This window comes from Hylobates moloch, unplaced genomic scaffold, assembly GCF_009828535.3.
Source record: "Hylobates moloch isolate HMO894 unplaced genomic scaffold, HMol_V3 SCAFFOLD_22, whole genome shotgun sequence".
Taxonomy (NCBI): Eukaryota; Metazoa; Chordata; class Mammalia; order Primates; family Hylobatidae; genus Hylobates; species Hylobates moloch.
The window spans coordinates 8,452,451-8,476,765 of NW_026652297.1; the positions used below are offsets into that span (position 1 = coordinate 8,452,451).

Here is a 24,315-nt window from a genome sequence, read left to right on the forward strand (position 1 = left end):
CTATGTAAATGAGTTAATTGTTTCCATTATTTCTTTACATAGTTGTTATTAGAAGACATGGTTCTTGTGTATAAGTAAGCTGCTAATTTGGGGGGATTAATTTTGTTATCGGTTATCTCCAGTTGAATCTCTTGGGGTTTCTCTGTAAACAGTTGTAATCATATGTAAATAATAATAGTTTTACCTCTTCAGTTCTGTTTTATATACTTCTATCTTTCATCTGGTTGTGTTGGTTAGTAACCTAAAGAACACTGTTAAATAATAGTGGTGAGTGATAATAGTAGAAATCATCTTACTTTTACTTAATGGGATTGTTTCTTTAGTGATGCATAATGAAAAATATATCCATAGATTCTTGAGAGGAACTTGGCCAAATTACATATACATTCTTGGTAAAATATAATCCTATTAATTATTCATCACTTTTCATTATTTCATCATTTTGCATGCCATAGCTTTACATAAATGGGCCGGGTACAGTTGCTCAAGCCTGTTATCCCAGCACTTTGGGAGGCCTAGGGAGGTGGATCATTTGAGGTCAGGAGTTCAACACCAGCCTGGTCAACGTGGCAAAACCCTGTCTCTAATAAAAATACAAAATTTGCTGAGCGCGATGGCTCACACCTCTAATCTCAGCACTTTGGGAGGCTGAGGCAGGTGGATCGCGAGGTCAGGAGATCGAGACCATACTGGCTAACACGGTGAAACCCGTCTCTACTAAAAATAAAATTAGCCAGGTGCAGTGGCACGCGCCTGTAGTCCCAGCTACTTGGGAGGCCGAGGCAGGAGAATCACTTGAACCCAGGAGGTGGAGGTTGCAGTGAGCTAAGATCGCGCCGCTGTACTCCAGCCTGGGCGTCAGAGCGAGGATCCGTCTCAAAACAACAACAACAAAAATTAGCAGGGCCGTAGCGGTGTGCGCCTGTAATCTCAGCCGCTCCAGAGGCTGGGATGGAATTGCTCGAGCTGGGGAGGTGAAGGTTGGTTGCAGTGAGCCGAGATCGCGCCACTGCACTCCAGTCTGAGTGACAGAGAGACCCTGTCTCCAAAAAAAAAAAAAGTTATATAAATGTAATCATACTGTATGTGTTAGTTTTTAAATTCTGTTACATTTATAAGGTTTATCCATGTTGTTGCATGTTACTGCAATTAATTAATTTTAATAGCTATTTGACTATAGCTATTTAACTATACTCTGCCCAGATCTCTTCGTATTAGAGTACTCATTCTCCACCTGCTTAGGCTCACAGTTGCATCCCTTATTGGGAATTGCCCTTGGCCCCGAGTACTGACTTGCCCAAGGTTGTGCTTCCTCCCAGAGGTGTCCCTGTGGCCAGTAGCTGCGTGTTGCTTGGATGTAAGATCCAACCTAACTTGTCTCTATTTGGGACAACTCCAGAGGGCTCTGGAGCTCCATGTTGTATCAGCTGAGGGCCCATTTGCAACATCATTGGTTCAATTTCTTCCCTAAGTCCAATCCTGCCACCTTCACTTGTTACAGGTATATCTCCCCAGAGCACTTCCCAGGAAACTTTCTGCATGATAGTCTCCCTCTCAGAATCTGTTTCGGAGGAATGATTCTAACACGGTTGGTACTGGAAGTGATCCTAGGTAGCAGACTAAATTTTAGAGATAGGTTTCTAAATTTTAGAGATAGGGATTTTAGAGATAGATTTCTTGCTGGCTGGTTGGCAGTGAGAACCCCGTCTCTGGTGGTAGGTAGAGTACAGATAGTGTGAGTTTGCACTGAATTTATCGTTATGTGGGACCCAAGTGAGTAGGTAAACTTTTGATGCACTGTTATTTAAACTGGTATCTGTAGACCTGGTTATAAAGTTATGGATTTTCTTGAGCTTAAGATACTCTGGTCTGTATTATTCTATCATGCCTTTTATTTATTTCATTTAAATAAGTGAGTTTTTAGTTCTTTGGGATCAAGGATCCCTTATGCTGACTTCCTACCAAAATAGGATTTCAGAGAATCCTCACAGTGTGCAAAGATCTCCACTATTTTCTCGTTAACCAAAGGGAAAGTTGGCATGGTTGAACTTGTTCTCTGAGGTCTTATAGACAGGTGGCTGTAACTGATAGGTCTTTTCTTTCCCCTTCTTTAGATTGCCTAGGTCAGACTAGAACCTCAGAAATGTCTACGATGAAGTTGTTTTTTTTTTTTTTTAACTTTGTATTTTTAGTAGAGACGGGGTTTCTCTATGTTGGTCAGGCTGGTCTTGAACTCCCGATCTCAGGTGATCCGTCCGCCTCGGCATCCCAGAAGTGCTGGGATTACAGGCGTGAGCCTTTTTTAAACTTCATATCCTAATCATATGCTACTCCTTGAAAGAGTCTTCCAAACTATATAGTCAATCTTTATAGCCTCTGGAAGCACAAGGGAGGACCTCTTCTTTGCTCACCTGCTTACAAAAGAATTGGAAGCCACTGTAGCTGGTTTAATAAAATAGTTGGATTGACCATAAAGTACTTAGGTTTCTGTGTTAACTCTTCTAGTTTGATGGCATTTTCATCTCATAGTTCTTAATTCTATAATTTTAACTAATTATCTCTATTACTAATTTAACTCGAGTTAGAACCTGATTCCTACCCTTTAGCTGAATTAGAAGCTGTTCCTTTGTGCTTCCATAGTGCCCTGAATATCTGTCTAGTGTCGTAGTATTGTGGCATGTTATACTGTATGCATTTGTCTTGTTCATTTGTGAACTTCTTGAAGGGTGGGACTCCATTATGTCTCTTGGGTAGAGCACAATGCTGGGCACATGATGGGCATTGACTAAACGTTTGTTGAATAAATAGCCTGACTCTCATTACTCCCCATCACCCCTCAGTTGCTGGTTAAAACTTCTGACTTTTTAAAAATTCATCCAATGTGAGTCTTTCCCAAATCTCCCTGGTGAATATCCATACCTTAAAGCTGGCACACACACGTCTAGTTCTCTTCTCTGTCATCATAAACTATTGCTGTCTCCTGCTTGCAGCTGCCTCTTTCATTGAGTTCCCAGTATCTGCAGATGGCTCTGTCTGATGAGCTCATGGGAGAATTTGATTTTCCGTTCTACAATCCAAATAAATTAGTCTGCTATAACCCCAGAGCTGCTGGTAAAGCAGTCGTTGCAGCTTTAGAATTCTGATGCCAAAAAGGGGTTATATGCACAGTGAATGAATAGTGCCATGGGGTTATGAACAGTGGTTGTTCCCATCACTGCAGCTGCTTGGGTGAGGCATCAGAAACCCCTTCAAGGGTTTTCCCAGCACCTTCAGCTGCCATGGTCTCCACCTCAGTTCCCTTTACATCTTATTAGTAAAATATCTTAGGAAAAAGCTGTAAGCAAAGATACTGTGTAATAGCTATATGGAGAGTTTGACAAACATGCTGGATAGTTGCTTACAACATTTTAGTCTACTGATTCTATTACTAATAAAATATTTTTTACTGATGACTTGGCTGGTAAATGGCATGTTTATCTAATTTATGGGTTCATGCTTATTACTAATGAATGCATCTCTTGATGTGAATCCTTCAGTTTTTCTTGTTCCTGTTAGAATAATTGCATTTATCTGTTAAGAAAACATAACATTATATCATTTGTAAGTTTTCTTTCTTTTTTCTTTTTTTTTGAGACGGAGTCTGGCTCTGTCGCCCAGGTTGGAGTGCAGTGGCGCAATCTCGGCTCACTGCAAGCTCCACCTCCCGGGTTCACGCCATTCTCCTGCCTCAGCCTCTGGAGTAGCTGGGACTACAGGCGCCCACCACCAAGCCTGGCTAATTTTTTGTGTTTTTAGTAGAGACAGGGTTTCACCGTGTTGGCCAGGATGGTCTTGATCTCCTGACCTCATGATCCGCCCGCCCCAGCCTCCCAAAGTGCTGGGATTATAGGCGTGAGCCACCACACCCAGCCTTCTCTTTTCTTTTCTTTTTGACGGAGTCTTGCTCTGTTGCCCAGGCTGGAGTGCAATGGTGCAATCTCGGCTCACTGCAACCTCCACCTGCCAGGTTCAAGCAATTCTCCTGCCACAGTCTCCCGAGTAGCTGGGACTACAGGCGTGCGCCACCATGCCCGGCTAATTTTTTGTATTTTTAGTAGAGACAGGGTTTCACCATGCTGGCCAGGCTCGTCTTGCACTCCTGTTCTCGTGATCTGCCTGCCTTGGCCTCCCAAAATGCTGGGATTACAGGCGTGAGCCATCGTACCCGGTCTCTTTTTCTTGTTTTAGAGACAGGGTGTTGCTATATTGCCCAGGTTGGAGTGCAGTGACTGTTCATAGGCAAAATCATTGTGTAGTACAGCCTCAAACTCCTGGGCTGAAGTGATCCTCCCATCTCAGCCTCCCAAGTAGCTGGGACTACAGGTGTGTGCCACCACACCCACCTACTTTAATATATTTTCTGTGTTGATCAAATGGTAATTCTGTATTTAATTTTTTTTAGGAATTGCCATTCTGTTTTCCACAGCAGTCAAGACTGTTTTTTGATGACCTTGAAACTCTAAGGACAGCTTGGCAGGATATAGTATCTTTGGTTTACATTTTTTTCCCTTAAGTTTCTTGAAAGTGCTGTTCTACTGTTGTCTTGCTTTATATGTTATTTTTGAGAAATACAATGTTAGTCTAATTCCCTTGATTTTGTAAATAATTTATCTTTTTGCTTGGATACGCTGAGAGTTTTTTCTTTAAATAATTTTATAAGGATATGTGTGAGAATTGATCATTCTGAGTCAGTTTTCTCAAATATCTGGTAGGATCCTTCATTGTATAGATTCAAGTATTTTATTTCTGGAATGTTTTCTTGGAATGTATTTTTTTTTTGAAACAGTGTCTTGCTCTTTCGCCCAGTCTGGAGTACAATGGCGCAATCTTGGCTCACTGCAACCTCTACCTTCTGGGTTCAAGCTGTTCTTATGCCTCAGCTACCCAGGTAGCTGGGATTACAGGCGCCTGCCACCACACCCAGTTAGTTTTTTTGTATTTTTGGTAGAGATGGGTTTCACCATGTTGGTCTCGAACTCCTGGCCTCAAGTGATCTACCCGTCTCGACCTCCCAAAGTGTTGGGATTACAGGCGTGAGCCACTGCACCCAGCCAGAATGTACTTTTAATATTAGTTCTGTTCCATTGTTTTGATTTTTTTTTTATTAGGGACACCAGTAATACTAATATTCAACCTCCTTTGCCTGTCATTCATTTCAATGAATTTCTCTCTTTGTTTTTTTAAAATTTTATTTTCTTCATTATTTTCTTGCCCTTTGTTCAATGTCTTTTATTAAGTTTTCGTTCAATCTGTTCTTTCTACATACCTTATAATTTAGTTTTTATTTTTGGTTCAATGCCAAAGTAAAGCAAAAGAAAAAATAATTGAATAATTTAACTTTCATTTCTTATATGATGTTCATTTTGTTTGTTTCTTTCTATTTCTTTAATCAGCTCTTATTCATTTCTTTCCATTTTTGTCCATTTTGGTACTTAGTTTTTGTACTTCCGATTCAAGGTCTTCTTCATAACCTCAAATTCTTGTTTAAAATATTTAATCCAGTTCAGAGGATTGTGTTACAGTTGTTTTTCGACCTCATGGTTTGTTTTTATGGAGAAAATCATCAGCAGGAAAGCTTTTGTTTGTATTTTCTGACTTTTTGCAGTACATTAGTATGCATATATGGTCTGCTTGTTTGTTTGTTTTTAATCGTTTTGTGGACAGAGTTCCTAGTTTGAGAGTGCTTCTTCTGCCAGTGTGCTCTCTTTTGTGAAGTTTCTTTTCTGAATTTGTAGTGATGATGGTGAGAAAAAGGGGAGAGGAAGAGTTGTTCCTTGATTCTATTAATATTTTGTTTCTGCAAGCTCTTTAATCCTCCCTCTGGCCCTCTACCTTTTCTTCTTTTGAGACAAGGTCTCACTCTGTCACCCAGGCTGGAGTGCAGTGGTGTGATCTCACCTCACTGCAACCTCCGCCTCCCGGGTTCAAGGGAGTCTCTTGCCTCAGCCTCCCGAGTAGCTGGGATTTACAGGCGCATGCCACCACACCCGGCTAATTTCTGTATATTTTTGTAGAGACGGAGTTTCACCATGTTGGCCAGGCTGGTCTCGAACTCCTGACCTCAAGTGATCTACCTGCCTTGGCCTCCCAAAGTGCTGGGATTACAGGCTAGAGCCACTGTGCCTGGCCTAATTTCTTCCTCTTATCACCTATTTTTTTCATTCATTACCTTGTTTACAAGAGAATGCGCTTCTTTGTATTTGTATACCTGGTTCTCCCCCAGAAGCACTGTTTCTAGGAGGCCGCTGCTTCTGGTCCAGAAGTTTCTAGACACAAGACACACTTCACCAGGTCTATTAGCTATCAAGTCCTAACCTCCTAACCTCTGTTTAGCGTTTTTGTATTTATTGTTTAACTCTCTTTCTGGGGCTGATTTTGTCTGTGCTTTCTGCAAATCCCTTGTGCCCCTCTGCTCTTTCTCATGGAGTCTTTTTCACCTCCCTTCACTCTCCCTGTACATCCACAGAGGTAAGGAAGTGGGGTTTCTTTTGCTATTTGCTGCTTTTTTTTTTTTTTCTGCTTAACTTACAGGTAATTTGAAGGTTGCTGTGTTTTCTGTCTCCTAGTAGTGCTAATGTTGATGGCCTAGATCCTTTGTGGGTTTTAAAAATTCTTGTGGTTTATGTTTGTTCAGGGAAGGTGAGGAGGAGAATTGGAGTCAGATTACCTCCATTGTTCTACAAACCTGGAAAGGTTCAAAAATCTTTTTCAGGCCGGGTGCAGTGGCTCACGCCTGTAATCCCAGCAATTTGGGAGGCGGAGGCGGGCAGATCACTTGAGGTCAGGAGTTGAAGACCAGCTTGGCTAACATGGTGCAACCTCGTCTCTACTAAAAATACCAAAATTAGCCAGGGGTGGTGGTGCGCACCTGTAATCCCAGCTACTTGGGAGGCTGAGACAGGAGAATCGCTTGAGCTTGTGAGGCAGAGGTTGCAGTGAGCCGAGATCGCACCATTGCACTCCAGCCTGGGCAACAGAACGAGACTCCATCTCAAAAAAAAAAAAAAAATCCTTTTCCAGATGACTTAATTTTACACCTGAAAATCCAAGAGTCAACTGAGCATGTAGTAAAATTACTTTAAGCAGTAAAAGAATTAAGTTGTATAATGGAATATAAAATTAGTAAAAAGAAAAACATAACTTATATGCATACAGCTAGGAAAGTGTAATGGAGAACCCCATACGTTACAGGAACAACAACAAAAAGGAAACAGAGAAAAAACTCAAAACCAAAAAATAAAATACCTAGGTGTAACTATAATAGTATGCAAAACCCATTGTATTACTTTCCTAGGACCACCATAACAAAATGCCACAAACTGGGTGGCTTAAAACAACAGAAACTTATTTCCTACAGTTCTGTATGCTGCAAGTCTGAAATCAATTTGTCAGCAGGGCCGTGCTCCCTGTAAAGCCTCTAGGAGAGGATCCTTTATTGCTTCTTCCAGTTTCTGGTAGCCCCGGGCATTCCTTGGCTGTGGCCCCATAATTCCAATCTCTGCCTCTGTCTAGGAAACTACCTTCTTCCCTCTGTCTGCATCTCTGTTTCTTTTTTCTTCTTAAGAGAATACCAGTGGCTGGACTCTGGCTCACACCTGTAATCCCAGCACTTTGGAAGGCTGAGTTGGGAGGATCACTTGAGGACAGGAGTTCAAGACCAGCCTGGGCTACATAGCGAGACTCTATCTCTACCAAAAATTTTAAAAATTAGCCCAGTGTTATGTTATATGCCTGTATACCCAGCTACTTGGGAGTTAAGGCAGGAGGATTGCTTGAGCCCAGGAGTTTGAAGTTGCAGTGAGCTGTGATTGCACCACTGCATTCCAGCCTGGGTGACAGAGCAAGACCCTGTCTCAAGAAAGAAAAAAAAGTTGCAAAATGAATACAGAGAAATCCCATTTACCTGTAGCCCAACTTCCCCCAAGTGGTAACATCTTATGTAATTATAGTACATTGGCCAAATCAGGAAATTGACATTGGTACAATATAATTAACTGGACTACAGATCCTACTTGGATTTCATTAGTTTTTGTATGTGCCCATTTTTTGGTGTGTCTTTGTGTATAGTTCTGTGACATGTTATTAGATGTATAGATTCATATAGCCACCACCACAATCAAGATACAAAACTGTTCTGTTACTACAAGAAGGTAGCACTATTGTAACATTTAACAGCAATAGTAAATCTATCATTGTTAAATGAAAAAAATCAACATCATAGTATGATACTATTGAACAAGACTAAAATTTAAAAAGACTAAAAACAAAAGTGTATTTCTCTACATGCAGGTACTTATATGAAAATGCATGGAATGAGCTCTGTGCAAGGATATTTACCAAACTGATAACAGTGAAGTTTAGAAGTCATATTTGAGGTGTTCAGATGGGGAGATTTTCTTTATCTGTATGGACTTTTTAATAACCAGAATGTTTTCATGTATCTATAATTTAAATGTTTTTAAAAGAATATATGTGAGAACACAAATATAAATGTCAGTGAATTCTATTAATGGTATTCATCTGCTAGTAAGAATTGTAGTGGAAGTGGAGGGGGTAGGAATTAAGTAGGACTTGCTTTGTATTCTATTTTCTTCTGCACTGTTGAGTGTTTTTTTCTTATGAGCATGTATAATTTTTTTATTGAAAGAATTTTTTTATGGAAGGCTTTATAGGATATCTTGAAAACTGGCAGTAACAGAATAATGTATATGACTTGCTTATGTACATTTTCCTATATATACATATACCTTTACATTTAAATGTACATCTGTGCATATACATGTACCTGAAAGTGTCTGTACAAATATCATTAGGTTCTTATCTTTCAATAGTAAGATTTAGAGTAATTTTTATTTTCTTCTTTGTGCTCTTCTATATCTTTGGATTATTTTGTAGTGAGCATATATATCATTCTACTTTCTTTTCCCTTTCCAAAGGAGTTTTTAAGAAGGTAGGAAAAAAAGAAAAAAGAAAAAAACCTGTATCCTGCTTGAAAATTGAGAAAAACAATGACAGCTTTTGCAGTTAACCTTTAGTTAGTCTAAAATTTCACGATCTCCATCATATCCTGTGGAGTCTGATAGGGGTTGTGATTGTTAGGGAATTTCAATATATGGTACATGAAAAAAATAAAGTGGATGAAGAGCGTATGCAAACAAGGCAATTGTTCATTTTTCTGTAAGGCTTTTTTTTAGTCATTTAAAACTATGTAATACTTTATATTCTTAAACATTTATACATACAGATAACACAAATATCCTATAATATATTTTTTAAAACCTTAAATTACTTTAAAATGAAAACTGCCTAGGACATGTCTTTTTATGATATCATGGAACATGTATATAGTAACATTTATTTAAACTTCATTATACATTTTGCTTCTCTGTGACCTTGGGCAAGTTACTTAAGCTGACTCAATTTTCCCTTCTATAAAATGGAGATAACTTTTTTTTTTTTTTTTTTGAGACAGAGTCTTGCTTTGTCGCCCAGACTGGAGTGCGGTGGCGCGATCTCGGCTCACTGCAAGCTCCGCCTCCTGGGTTCACGCCATTCTCCTGCCTCAGCCTCCTGAGCAGCTGAGACTACAGGTGCCCGCCATCATGCCCGGCTAATTTTTTTGTATTTTTAGTAGAGACGGGGTTTCACCATGTTAGCCAGGATGATCTCGATCTCCTGACCTCCTGATCCGCCCACCTCGGCCTCCGAAAGTGCTGGGATTACAGGCGTGAGCCACCCCGCCCGGCCCTATTCTGTAGTTATTTTGAGGGATTACTTATTAAATACCATGATGACGCTGATTATAAAATTGTTTCATTTTCATTTGAATATAGATTAAGTATTTGTATACTCTAAATAAGCATTAGAAATGGTGCTATTTTCTTCTCCAGTTGCTTCCTTTTGAATGCCCCATTTTTGTCTTCTTGGAATCTTTTGTTGGTCATAGTAATCACATTTTAATGACTCAAATTGAGCATTTCATGCTTGCATAGTTCATTATACAACACTTTGTCTATAAACATGTATTAATACCAAATGATATTTAAAAAGTCGGCCGGGCACAGTGGCTCACGCCTGTAATCCCACCACTTTGGGAGGCCGAGGCAGGGCGGATCATGAGGTCAAGAGATCAAGACCATTGTGGCCAACATGGTGGAACCCCGTCTCTACTAAAAATACAAAAAAAATTAGCTGGTTGTGGTGGCGCCTGCCTGTAGTCTCAGCTACTCGGGAGGCTGAGGCAGGAGAATCGCTTGAACCCGGGAGGTGGAGGTTGCAGTGAGTGGAGATCGTGCCACTGCACTCCATTCTGGTGACAGAGCAAGATTCCATCTAAAAAAAAAAAAAATGTCATCTAGCTTGTTTTGATGGTTCAAGTAAAGATAAGTCTTAACATTTGTGATGCTAATCTAAAGCTTTGTTAATCTGGCAATGAGACTTTGCTAAGCAGCATATGTATAACAGGTGATCTGATCCATGTAGTCATTGTGCATGAATGAATTAATGCTTTAAAATTTGGCTTGTACTGCTTGATAAAAGAGTCTTTCTATTAGGTTCTTGGCAGGGTCTCAGAATGTGATTTTATTCTTAGTTTGTGTGCTCTCATCTAATAGTGCTTCTTTGGGTAGGGACAAAAGTAAGTTTTTGCCCTCAGTCTTTGGTTTTCAGTAATTAAGAACAAATAATACATATTGATAATTGTTAATATTGCATAATATATTTGAAATGAAAGTAGCCTTTAGGTTTTATTGTAGAACGTGTCAACCCAGTTTTGGCTGGGTGTGGTGGCACGTGCCTGTAGTCCCAGCTACTCAGGAGGCTGAGACAAGAGGATGTCTTAAGGCCAGAAATTTGAGGCCAGCTCGGGCAATATAGCAAGACCTCTGTCTTAATTTTAAAAAAAATCTATTTGCCAGGGAGTGACAGAAGAATTCTACCTCAATGAATGTATTTGGTGAGATAGCACTCTGTATCTAATCTTCTTTTAGTATTAAGCTGCTTGTTGTCAATCACTTTGTCAATGTGTTCACCTGTAACAGTGTTAGCCCATTTGCTCCCTATTACCACGTCTTTCTGCTAAGTATAATTGGCTCCTAGCCTGAAAATCAAAGCACATATACTAAGAACTTTATGCTAAATAAAATGTATAAGATGAAGGAAGGCCTAAGGACTTGAGTTACTAACTAGTACATGGTTTTGTGAAAGCTGCGTTGAGCTCCGGAGAAATTTTTTTGTTTTTCTTATTTCTGAGCTGAGAATCTTGTTACAGAGGTTTAAGGTGGTTTGACTGCTAGATAAATAGATAGTGAATAGAAACTTATTTGGTATAATCAAGAAATGGGCCGGGCGCGGTGGCTCACACTTGTAATCCCAGCACTTTGGGAGGCCGAGGCGGGCGGATCACGAGGTCAGGAAATCGAGACCACGGTGAAACCCCGTCTCTACTAAAAATACAAAAAAATTAGCCGGGCGTGGTGGCGGGCGCCTGTAGTCTCAGCTACTCGGAGAGGCTGAGGCAGGAGAATGGCGTGAACCCGGGAGGCGGAGCTTGCAGTGAGCCGAGATCGCGCCACTGCATGCCAGCCTGGGTGACAGAGCAAGACTCCGTCTCAAAAAAAAAGAAATGAGTGAGCATTTCAGTTACTGAAGAATTACAAGATATAGCTAATATTACTGGTTTTTAAAGAATTAGAATGCAAATAATTTTTACTTTGGTGAATTTGGTTCTGTCTTTGGTTCAGATGCTGTAGCTCTCTACTTAAAATCATTCTAAGGCTTCCCACTAATCTGATTTAATTTTTTTTTTTTTGAGACAGAGTCTTGCTCTGTCGCCCAGGCTAGAGTGCAATGGCACCATCTCAGCTCACTACAGCCTCTATCTTCTGGGTTCAAGTGATTCTCCTGTCTCAGCCTCCCAAGTAACTGGGATTACAGGCACGCTCCACCACATCCAGCTAATTTTTGTATTTTTAGTAGAGATGGGGTTTCGCTACATTGTCCAGGCTGGTCTCAAACTTCTGAGTGCAAGTGATCTTCCTGCCTCAGCCCCCCAAAGTGCTGGGATTACAGGCGTGAGCCACCACACCCGGCCAAATCTGATTAAATTTTTGAAAAATCAGTATCCTGCATGATCTGGCTTCCTACCTCATCTCTTAGCAGCCCGTTGCCTTGCCCTTCGTTTTTTGGCACATATTATTAGGACTTTCCTTAGACCCTGGAACCTCCCACGTACTTTTCTTCCTTTGATCTTTCCTGTGCTATTTCCTTTGAGTACAATATATCCCTCTCTCTTTGCCAGTGGTTTACTCAGTTTGTTTTTTTTTTTTTTTTTTTTTGGTGAGCTCAGCTCAAACTTGACTTCTTCAGAGAAGTCTTCTGTAAAACCACCAGAGTTCAAGTCCTCTATTTTACATGTTTCTATTAATCTTTTTTTTTTTTTTTTGAGACAGAGTCTCACTCTGTCAGCCAGGCTGGAGTGCAGTGGCACGATCTCGGCTAACTGCAACCTCCGCCTCCTGGGCTCAAGCAATTCTCCTGCCTCAGCCTCTGAGTAGCTGGGATTACACGTGTGTGCCACCACACCCGGCTAATTTTTGTATTTTTAGTAGAGACGGGGTTTCACCATGTTGGCCAGGCTGGTCTCGAACTCCTGACCTCAGGTAATCCGCCTGCCTCGGCCTCCCAAAGTGCTGGGATTACAGGCGTGAGCCACCGCACCCAGCCTGTTTCTATGAATCTTTTATGTCTCCATCATAGCACTTGTAGTGACTGTCATTAAGTAGTTAATTGTGAAATTTGTCATTTAATGCATGCCTTCTTAGCTAAAATATAGGGTCCATGAAGGCAGAGACTGTCATTGTTTTCCATAGTATCTTTAAGGATGAGCATTTAATGCTCAGTATCTTTTTTTTTTTTTCCAAGGCAGAGTTTCACTCTGTTGCTCAGGCTGGAGTGCAGTGGCGTGATCATGGCTCACTGTAGCCTCTCCCTCCTGGGCTCAAGGGATCCTCCTGCCTCAGCCTCCAGATTAGCTGGGACCACAGGTGTGTGCCACCATGCCTGGTGAATTTTTTTGTATTTCTTGAGAGATAGGATCACACTGTTTTGCCCACGCTAGAGTCAAACTCCTAGGCTCAAGCAATCTGCCTACCAGGGCCTCCCAAAGTGCTGGGATTACAGGTGTGAGCCCCTGTACCCAGCCAGTGCTCAGTGTTTTTAATACTCAGTGTTTGACGGGTAGCTGGCTATCAATAAGTATTTATCCAATAAGTAAATGAATGAGTAGTGCTCAGATAACATTATTCATGTATCTTATTATGTCATTATTCATTATTATATAAGTCTGGGCATTTTTTGTTGTTGTTGTTTTTGAGATGGAGTCTCGCTCTGTCGCTCAGGCTGGAGTACAGAGGCATGATCTCGGCTCACTGCAACCACCACCTTCCAGGTTGAAGCGATTCTCCCGCCTCAGCCTCCCAAGTAGCTGGGATTATAGGCACTTGCCACCACGCCCAGCTAATTTTTGTATTTTTAGTAGAGACAGGGTTTCGTCGTGTTGGCCAGGCTGGTCTCAAACTCCTGACCTCAGGTGATCCGCCTGCCTTGGCCTCCCAAAGTGCTGGTATTACAGACGTGAGCCACCATGCCTGGCTGCATTTTTTTTTTTTTTTCAGTTTTTAAAAGTGAGCAATGGACTGGGCGTGGTGGCTCATGCTTGTAATCCCAGCACTTTGGGAGGCTGAGATGGGTGGATCTCTTGAGTTTAGGATTTCAAGACCAGCCTGGGCAATGTGGCAAAACTCCATCTCTACAAAAAATACAAAAATTAGCTGGGTGTGGTGGCACGCGCCCGCACCTGTAGTCCCAGCTACTGAGGAGGCTGAGGTGGGAGGATCACTTGAACTCGGGAGGTGGAGGTTACAGTGAGTTGAAATCATGCCACTGCACTCCAGCCTGGGTGACAGAGTGAGACCCTGCCTCTAAAATAAAGGGAGCAATGAACATAAAAATAAGTCTCTTTTTTTGTTTAACGTGTAAAATGCCAATGGTCCTAGGAAGAACAGCTTTTAGTAAATAAAAGTGTTTAAGAAAAATTCTTGCCTACTGTTTTTTTCTGCTAAAAATTAATGAAACTAATTGTGCTCTATTATAACTTTTTAACAATTAATGAATACAAATAAAATGCTGGTCCCAGGACACTTTTTGTTCATGAAAGAAAAATGACATTCAAAACACTATGTAGCTGGCCAGGCGCAGTGGCTCATGCCTGTAATCCCACCACTTTGGGAGGCCAAGGCGGGCGGATCACCTGAGTTTGCTAGTTTGAGAGCAGCCTGACCAACATGGTGAAACACCATCTCTACTAAAAATACAAAATTAGCCAGGGGTGGTGGCGCATGCCTTTAACCCCAGCTACTTGGGAGGCTGAGGCAGGAGGATCGCTTGAACCCAGGGGCCAGAGGTTTCACTGAGCCGAGATTGCACCATTGCCCTCTAGCCTGGGTGACAGTGAGACTCCATCTCAAAAAAAAAAAAAAAAAAAAAAAAAAAAAAAAAAAAAAAAAAAAAAAATGTAGCTTACTGACATTTCAGATGTGTGATGTGTTAAATGTTTGCATGGCCTTTCATTTTCTGCTGCCAAATCATACTGAATGGGATTATCGTACATTTTTAAAGGATGAAAATAAATAAAATACTGAGTCTATAATTCATTTAACAAATATTTCTTGAGCTTCAACCATGTGCCAGGCATTTGATATGTAAGAGTGAACAAAATGGACAGGATTCCTGCCCTCAAGGAATTTATACTTCAGTTGGCAGAGACAGACCACAATCTGATTATCACAGAAATAAATAGACAATGGCAACCCAGTGTGTACTATTAAAGGAGAAAGTAGGAAAGCAATAGTTGATACCCCTGACCTAGACTGGGTAGTAGGATGGTTTTCCCTGAGGAAGTGACACTTGAGAAGGGATCTAAAGGAAGATGAGTTTGTCAGGTAAAGGTTCCAGACAGAAGGAACAGCATGTACAGAGGCCCTTGAGGCAGGACGAGCACGTTTTTGAACTTACAGAAGCCAGTGGAACTGGATCAGAAAAGAGGTGTGGGAAAGGAGTTTAATAGAGCTGGAGAGGTAGGCATATACCACATCAGCATACTAGACATTAAAGATTTGAGTCATTAAAATGTCATTACTGTCACCAGTTTAGATTATGTAATCTAAATGTCTGTCAGTAGAGGCTAGTGAAATAAATCACAGTATAACGATGTAAAGGAATACTGTGTAGCTGTGAAAAAAGTGAATGAGGAAATTTACAACTGACAAATCTCTGAGATTAAAATATTTTATTTGAGAAGAAAATTGCCGGCTGGGCATGGTGGCTCATGCCTGTAATCCTAGCACTTTGGGAGGCCGAGGTGGGCGGATCACTTGAGGTCAGGAGTTTGAAACCAGCCTGGCCAACATGGTGAAACCCCGTCTCTACTAAAAATTTAAAAATTAGCCATGCGTGGTGGCAGGCTCCTGTAATCCTAGCTACTTGGGAGGCTGAGACAGGAGAATCGCTTGAACCCGGGAGGGAGTGGTTGCAGTGAGCCAAGATCACGCCACTGCAGTCCAGCCTGGGTGACAGAGCCAGACTGTGTCTCAAAAAAAAAAAAAAAAGAAGAAGAAAAAGAATTGCAATTTGGGAAATACACACAGACCATGTGGTCTTGGCTGTGTCTGAATAACAAAGAGGTTAGAGGTTTTATAAAAAGGAGAAATGTTACATATCACTCTTCAGGAAAGCTCATTGGCACTAGTAAGGTTTTGGGGAGCTGGCAAGCTCTGACTGGCATATAATCAACTTTCACACAACCTACTCAAAAAATAAAAAATTCAATTTAATATTGAAATTTCAAAAAACAGAATTGAAAAGGAGAAAAATTCTATGTCATATGTATATGTCCTATGTGAGATTTTAAAGGATTCTTTCAGTATAGTAGGTTATCATTTTTTCTGAATTTATTGTAATAATAATTATATATCATTTTGTTATCATATCTTGAGAACATACTTACTATATCTCAAGTCAGATATATTTTGTAAAGTATTGTAGTAGTTAAGAACACTTTTGCTGGTGTGAGATCCTGGGTTCATATTCTGGCACTGTAATTTGTACAGTTGGTTAACTGGGAAAATTGCTTGAACTCTCTAAAACTTTTGTCTTCTGTAAAATGAAAATAATAATATTTATCTGATAGAGTTGTGGTACGAATGATATGATATACATGTGAAGCACTTGAGAAAATGCCTAGATACGCTGTTCACCTAAGAAAAAGTTACATATTATCCCTTTCTATGAAAATACCTTCTAGGGCTGGGTGCGGTGGCTCACGCCTGTAATCCCAGCAACCTTGGGAGGCTGAGGCGGGCGGATCATGAGGTCAGGAGTTCAAGACCAGCGTGGCCAACATGGTAAAACCCCGTCTCTACTAAAAATACAAAAAATTAGCCAGGCATGGTGGCACGCGCCTGTAATCCCAGCTACTTGAGAGGCTGAGGCAGGAGAATTGCTTGAACCCAGGAGGTAGAGGTTGCAGTGAGCTGAGATTGAGCCACTGCACTCCAGCCTGGGTGACAGAGCAAGACTCCATCTAGAAAAAAAAAAAAAAGAAAAGAAAAAAAGGAAAATATCTTCTAATTAATACCACATCTCAAAAGTTTGAATGCACAGAGAGAATACTGAAAGGATTTATGCCAATAAGTTATTGTAGTTGCTTCTGACAAGTAGGATTATGGCTGATATTTGTTTCTTGCTTTTTGTTTTGTGTATTTTCTAAATTTTGAGTCATGAGCATGTATTTAAAATTAGTAATGTCTGCCATTTAAATATGCTACCTTTCCTATTAATTTTTAGTAGCAGCTTTTTTGGCAGTGTAAGAAAGTCTACAAATCCTGATCCAAATTATGTTACTGCTTGATTCTACAAATTTATCCATAACTTTGTGCTTTCTTCCTTTTATTTTGATTAATTTTAAAAGGCTTTGTGGCTGGAGCTGCTAAATTGTGATTGGAATGGAAAAGGGCTTGCATTTGGAGACCATCTGTGGGAGTTGCATTGTCTGAAACTGACAAGAGATCATGGCAGATGGCGAGGTCAAAAGATTGACTTTTTGAGCTTTACATAATGTGTTCATGAAGCTGGAAGAAGAAATCCAACTTAGTTTTTTTAACTAACAGAAGAGCTTGGTGACAGGAAGAAGTGTGCAATTGTTGAGTCTGGATAAAACATAATGCATCAGTGCACATGACTGGTTTATCTCTGAGAATCATCCATACTGCCAACGGTGGCAACTTCTTGAACCTTTCTGTGCCAGATTTATTTAATTTCTAGACACTTTTGAAAGTTTAAGTCATACTGTGCAAATAATTTATAGATTAAAGGCAATGTCAAAAAAGACAAAAACTTTAAAACTATTTAGAAACGTGTATTTTTAAATTAAAATGCTATAAAGTATCACTCAAAGCCAATACAGCGTACTTAATTTTTAATCGAATGAAGAGAGTCTCTATCACAATCCCATTTGTTTTTACAATGTCTATCTTAATGTAACTTTATTTCTTTAAAATTACATTTGAACGTTTGGCGATTACAGTCTTTCTCATCTACTAAGCTGTCTTTGTTGCCTGAGATAGTGCCATGCACATAGTGACTGTTCAGTATTTGCTGGATGAGTAATGAATGAATGAAGTTATTGCCTACTCTTGTTAATTTTAGAAGAGTTTTTTTTAACCATAATTAGAGTTTTTTTTTTCTATTTTGAAATTGGGTTTATGTTATGGTATTTTTCACTTCTACCATGTGGGAATTATGTATTGTTTATTTTAGAGAAGGAAGCCTTAATTTCTCATGAGAAATCAATGAACAGATGTTTTTCCCCCCTCTAACGTTGAATGCTTACCTCGTGCTAGGCAGTGTCTTAGTAATTTTACATGTGTTGACTCAATTAAATGGCTGACTCTTACTATTTTAGAGATGAAGAAATTGAGACACAGAGATGTTAAGGTAAATTTGCTTAAGAAATCCATGCGCTTTGGCTCTATTTCAAACATTTATTACTTAGATAATACTTAGAGATTCCAGTTTGTGCTGTACTCTGGTGTGGAGATTCAAAGGAATACCAAACAAAATTGTACTTTGTTCTGTGAAGCTCATTAATGTGGCTATTTTTATTGGTACCCTCTTACTATATTGTGCTGAAATAGTAATACTCTGTTAATTTCATTTTATTTGCGTGAATAACACAGTGACCCTCATTAGCCCAGCCTTTAGGAAGTATAACATCATTGAGTTCTGAATTCAGAAATGGATCAGATGCCCGGAGAAAGCAGCTCTAGCCATCACAACTATGCTCTGGGCACAAAAACCATAAAGGGTGGGGAAAAAAGGACACCTACTAGTTGAATCTGGTAGCCCACACCAACAAAGTCTGCTCATATTTCATTGGCCAGAATTATGTTATCTGTGATATGGTTAGCCCATCTGAGAGGAAGGTTGACGATGTAGTATTTGTAGTTGGGGGCACATTGCCACTTCAGCTTGTAAGGAAGAAGAGGAAAATGATATTGGGTAGGCAGTAGTATTTGCTTTGGAAATATAGAGGGTTTCTAAAATGTAACATGTTCAAACCATTTGATGGAAAAGACTTAGTAGTTTTTTTGTTATAACTGTATTTCAGCAGGTCATGAGATAGTCTTAAATTGGTTAAAATTGAACTTTTTTGTTGTTAGGAGTGTTCAGAATATGTATAAACTGGAGGGCGTATAAACTCCTAACATAACTCTGAAACATTCAGTGTATCAGTTTTTCAGATGAAGACATGGAGGCTCTAAGAGGTTAGGTTGCTTGTTCAGGATCACACAACTAAATATCAGAGCTGAGACGGAGCCAAAGTCCGTACTGTTTCCACTCTACTGCACTGCTGCTTTATTTATTAGACACTGACTTTAAGCAGGACACTTAGAACCAGGTTGTTAATTTGTTGATTTTTTTTCTATTTCGTTAATTTATGCTCTTTGTTTCTTTTCATATTTCTTTGAGTTCTCACTGTTCTTTTACGTATTTAAATTGATTGATGGCTTAATGAATAAAAAGAAATCTAAATATACCCTAAGCACTAGTTCTGCTGGATTTTATAAGTTTTTAAAATTTTCATTGTCATTTCTTTCTGAATATTTTATTTTTTATTGTTATTCTAGTTCTAAATATTTCACATTCATGGAGTGTTTAATAATATAGCTAAATATATGACTTTTAACTTTTTAAAAAATAGTTGATTCCTAATTTAATTGCATTGTAGTCAGAGACCATAATCTGTGTAATATTTCCTCTCTGAAATTTTTGCTTCCCCTTGGTGATAGCATATATGGACAAATTTTATAAATTTGTGCCTAAAGAGATGTTTCAGATCTATTAGATACAGAATTCTGTATAGATCTGTTAGGTCAAGCTTGGTTGAAATATACATTTTAACTTTAAATTATTAGTTTGAATATGCCAGGTAGTCTGTTGAATGGGATATCAGGAATTTGTGCTTTATTATTTGTCTCACATTTAAATTTATATCACTACAGAGGATGCAAGAAATAATTGATAAATGTAGAACAGATATAGGAACTTTATTTTTAGATTAGGTCATAATAGACATTGTACAACTACTGTAAGAAAGCAAAACTTGTAATTGTGGTTCAGGTTTTACTTCGATTTTTAAATTTATGCTTTATCATTGAAAAATTACAAAGTCAGTGTTTTATTGAAAAGCAAAAAAAAGGAGAGGGGGAGCATCAGGACAAATAGCTAATGCATGTGGGGCTTAAAACCTAGGTGACGGGTTGATAGGTGCAGCAAACCACCATGGCACACGTATACCTATGTATACCTATGTAACAAAACTGCATGTTCTGCACATGAAAAAAACAGAAAAAAAAAAAAAAAAAAAAAAAAAAAAAACCTTGCTTTTCTCCCACAAAATTTTACTTGTAGATTCAAATTCTAGCATATAAGGCAGCCATTTGAAGCCCCCATTTCTTTGAACCCCCGTTATTTATGATCTTTTCGAAGTTAAGTTTTATTTTATCCTTCCCCTTGAATGTCTTATTAAAGTTTAATTTTGAGATAATTTTAAAATAAGAGAAAACTTACAAAAATAGATCAAAGAACTCCCAGATGTCCTTCACCCAGATTCATCAGTTGTAACCATTTTGTCATATATTCTTTATTATTTCTCTGTATAGTGAGATCATATTTTTGTCATCATTTGAGAGTAAGTTGCCACCATTATACCCCTCCACTCCTAAATAGTTTAGTGTATTTTTTGTAAGAAAAAGGACACTCAATTATAGAAAACTCCATAGTTTTTGGAATCCAAAAAGATGCGAAGAAAAGAAAACTCCAAGTTCATTGATCAAAGTCAGGAAATGTAACATATAAACAATACTGTTATCCAGTCTGTAGATCTGATCTCCAATTACCCAAATAATGGTCTTCACAGCAGTTGTTTTTTTTTTTTTCCTAGTTCAGTGTTCTGATCAAGATCACAGGTTGAATTCAGTTTTCATATGTTTTTAGTCTTTTTTAAAATTTTTTATTTATTTAATTTTTTTTTAGAAGGAGTCTCTTTCTGTTTCCCAGGCTGGAGTGCAGTGGCGCAATCTTGGCTCACTACAACCTCCGCCTCCTGAGTTCAAGCAATTCTCCTGCCTCAACCTCCCAAGTAGCCAGGACTACAGGCTAGTTTTTTTGTATTTTTAGTAGAGAAGGGGTTTCACCATGTTGGCCAGGCTGGTCTCGAACTCCTGACCTCAGGTGATCCACTTGCCTCAGCCTCTCAAAGTGCTGGGATTACAGGCGTGAGCCACCGAGCCCAGCGGTTTTTAGTCTTTTTAAATCTGGAAAGTTTCTCAGCTTTTCTTTGCCATTCATGACACTAACATTTTTTGAAGAATTCAGGCCATTATTTTGTAGAATGCCTCTCAATTTGGATTTCTCTGATATTTCCTCATGATTAGATTTAGATTTTGCATATTGGGCAAACGTACCTCAGAATTCATGCTGTATCCATCTCAGTGCGCCTGAAGAGACACATGTTGGCTTGCCCCCATTATTGGTAATCATTTGGTAACTTTGATCACTTGGCTAAAGTGATTTATGCCATATTTCTTTCACTAGAAAATTTGAATTAGTAGGTATTTTGTAGGAGATATTTCAATGCTATGGAAATATCCTATTTTTCACCATATTTTCACTGACTAGTTTTACTGTGTATTAATTATTCTTTTCTTATTAGTTATGATGGTTCCAAAATGGAAGTTTTACTAACTGTATCAGTCATTTATATTTATTAGTTGGTGTTCTACTGCAAAGAATTTCTCTTCTCCCCCTTTAGCCCCAATAATCCTGGATTATTATTTTATTCAATGGGTTTATAATCTGTTACTATCATTATGTACTTTGGTGTTAAGTTGTTGAAAATTGTCCAGCTGTAGGCTGTATTCAGTGGGTTTATAATCTGTTACTATCATTATGTACTTTGGTGTTCAGTTGTTGAAAATTGTCCAGTTGTAGGCTCTTTAAGCTGGTTTCTGTGTACTTTTGACATGTCTGCGTCATTTTTTGAGCCCTTCCTTACTTTAGGCACAATAAAATGTTCTAGGTTTATCTTGTACTAGAATCAGCCATTTCTCCAAGAAGCCCTGGTGTTTCTTTCAGTGGATTTTCTAAAGCAGCATAGCCTAATACCATTTCAAAGCCCAGGCTCCATCGCTTGTGAACTGAGTTGACTTGGTCAAATTACTTAACCTTTCTAAACCCTAGTTTTTATCTGGTAAACAGGGATTAAGATGGTACAAACCTCATAGTGTTGTTGTGAAGATTAATTTAGACAGTTCACTTAGATAACGCATGTCACATAGTAAATATGACATAAATGTTGCCTATTATTATTATTACATTACTGTTCCCTCTGTTTTCCTTTAACAGGTTGTTCTTTTAAAGAATTATTGAAGACGAAGGTTTTTTTCTTTTTTTTCTTTTTATTTTTTTAATGGCTTTACAGAATCTTAAATAGAATACAGTTTGACATGACGGCAAAAAATGTAAGTATTTGTAAATTTTTTAATGTAAGTATTTTTTAAAGTGAGCTGTGCTTTTTCCTACATATTTTCTCACCATTCTGGTTAATCTGATTTAATTTACTTGCATGGATTTATAATTGTATTTGTTTATGTTTATGCAGAATATGAGATAAGCTTTAACGCGATTGAATATAGTGCCCTAATGGAGATAGTAGCATTCTTGCAAATTGTCACCAAGTTACTTCTCAACAGCTGCAAATTGCTATCTCCAGAAAGTTTCCCACCCTGCCCTCCTCTTTTGGATATTGTAATAAATTTGTTTTGGTACATGCTGGAGGGTTACTTGGCCTTTTTGAGCAAATCACTGTTTTCTTTGGCTTAATTTTTTTATTTTTATTTTGTGGTTACTCAAGGAAATGTACGTGCTCAGATATTGTCTGAAAGTAGCTTGCTACCTTCCATGAGATGGTTCCTGAAGAAACATTAGATTTTAGATGTTGTGGAGAAGTTATTCAAGTTTTTCCCTCTACTTGAGGTGATCATTTCTGAATATACCTCCTTTCAAGTTGTATGTCACTCTTTATTTATTTATTTGTCACTCTTTATTAGTGAGTTTGTTTCCAGTTATGGTAAAGAATTGTGCCTTAAAGAGTACAGCATATAGGGGAGTTATTTATAAATTGCTTTACTGTTCCAATGTTATATGTGTTAAAGTATAATTGCTTTACTGTTTCTATATGATTATGTAGGAATCTTTGACTGGGAATTAAACAAAAAGGGAATTTGTTATAAAGATACAGGGATGTCTCAAGTAATTTAAGAGTGGGAATTTTGTGGGTCCTGGGAAAGATCCAGGCCCAGAAACTAGAAATCCAGCAGGAATTGAAGCAGTATTTAGTTTTCATTTCTCATCTCTCTCAGCTTGTTACCATGTACCTGCTTCATTTCTCCCTCTGTCTGTCTGTCCAAATCATCTTTCTCAGTTCCCCAGCCAGGATGGTAGAACATGGCCCCATTCAGCATTTCCATCTACATGTTAGGAGACCAGCCTGTTCAGAAAGAAGTGTGAAGAAAGGGAAGGAGGCAGGCTGGGCACGGTGGCTCACGCCTGTAATCCCAGCACTTTGGGAGGCCAAGGTGGGCGGATCACCTGAGGTCAGGAGTTCGAGACCAGCTTGGCCAACATGGTGAAACCGCATCTCTACTAAAAATACAAAAAGTAGCCAGGCGCAGTGGCAGACACCTGTAATCCCAGCTACTCGGGAGGCTGGGGCAGGAGAATTGCTTGAACCCAGGAGGCGGAGGTTGCAGTAAGCTGAGATTACCCCATTGCACTCCAGCCTGGGGGACAAGAGCGACACTTCATCTCAAAAAAAAAAAAAAAAGGGAAGGAGGTAGCCTGATACATCCTGCCTGCCTGTATGAGCTCCAGTTTCAGACTCCTTAGGAGGAGCCTCTGGCACAGTTAAAGTCTGATGTCGACTAGTGCTTTAATTAGTTGTGACCAGGTGAAGCAAGTGTTGTTGCATGAAATGGCTGCTGAGGGCACAGCACAGTGTGTGAGGAAAGACGATAAAGGGTTTCTTGTGAGTCAGACTGATAGTTCTAAATATTGCCCATTATGCAGCCGAACAGTAGCATTAACAAACAAACCCTTATTACATTATGTCTGTTTGCTTATTTTGGGTTATAATTCGGAACATTGCTTTTAACACGCATTGGTAACTAGAAGCAGATACAGATTTTGCTTCATTATCATTTAGGGACAGTCATCAAGATTTATTGAGTCATTAGGATATGAGGGCAGGAAAGAAGTTAGAGACTTCTCAGTATTTGACTTGTGTAACTGGGTAAATGACTGTGCTGTTTAATTAGAAGAGGAATTCTTAGGGAGGTATAGGATATTGTGATAAACTTAAACATTCTGTTTTGAACATACTAAAGTTGAGAAACCTAAAAACTTCCAAGTGGAGATATTGGCTAGGCAATTTGATAAGTGACTCTGGCGCTCAGGGGAAAGCTTAGGAACGGAGGTAGAAATTTTGGGGTCATTTCTTTTTTTGAAATGGAGTCTTGCTCTGTTGCCCAGGCTGGAGTACAATGGCACAATCTCAGCTCACTGCAACCTCTGCCTCCCCGTTTCAAGTGATTCTCCTGC

The 24,315-nt window shown here is 39.2% G+C and overlaps 1 protein-coding gene across 6 annotated transcripts in view; it reads left to right on the top strand.

Annotated features, from left to right (window-relative positions):
• The window catches only part of TFDP2 (transcription factor Dp-2), a 193,162-nt gene that overhangs the window by 28,100 nt on the left and 140,747 nt on the right, over nt 1-24,315 (top strand). For 5 of the 6 annotated variants that reach the window (XM_058433376.1, XM_058433375.1, XM_032143360.2 and 2 more), the window contains exon 2: nt 22,063-22,178. The exons of the other annotated variant lie outside the window; for it this stretch is intronic. Coding sequence is in view for 3 of the 5 variants with exons in the window: in XM_058433375.1 (XP_058289358.1) it covers nt 22,164-22,178 (15 nt within the window). In the remaining 2 variants the exon portion in view is untranslated. The remainder of the gene's footprint in view (nt 1-22,062; nt 22,179-24,315) is intronic. 6 annotated transcript variants of the gene reach the window in all.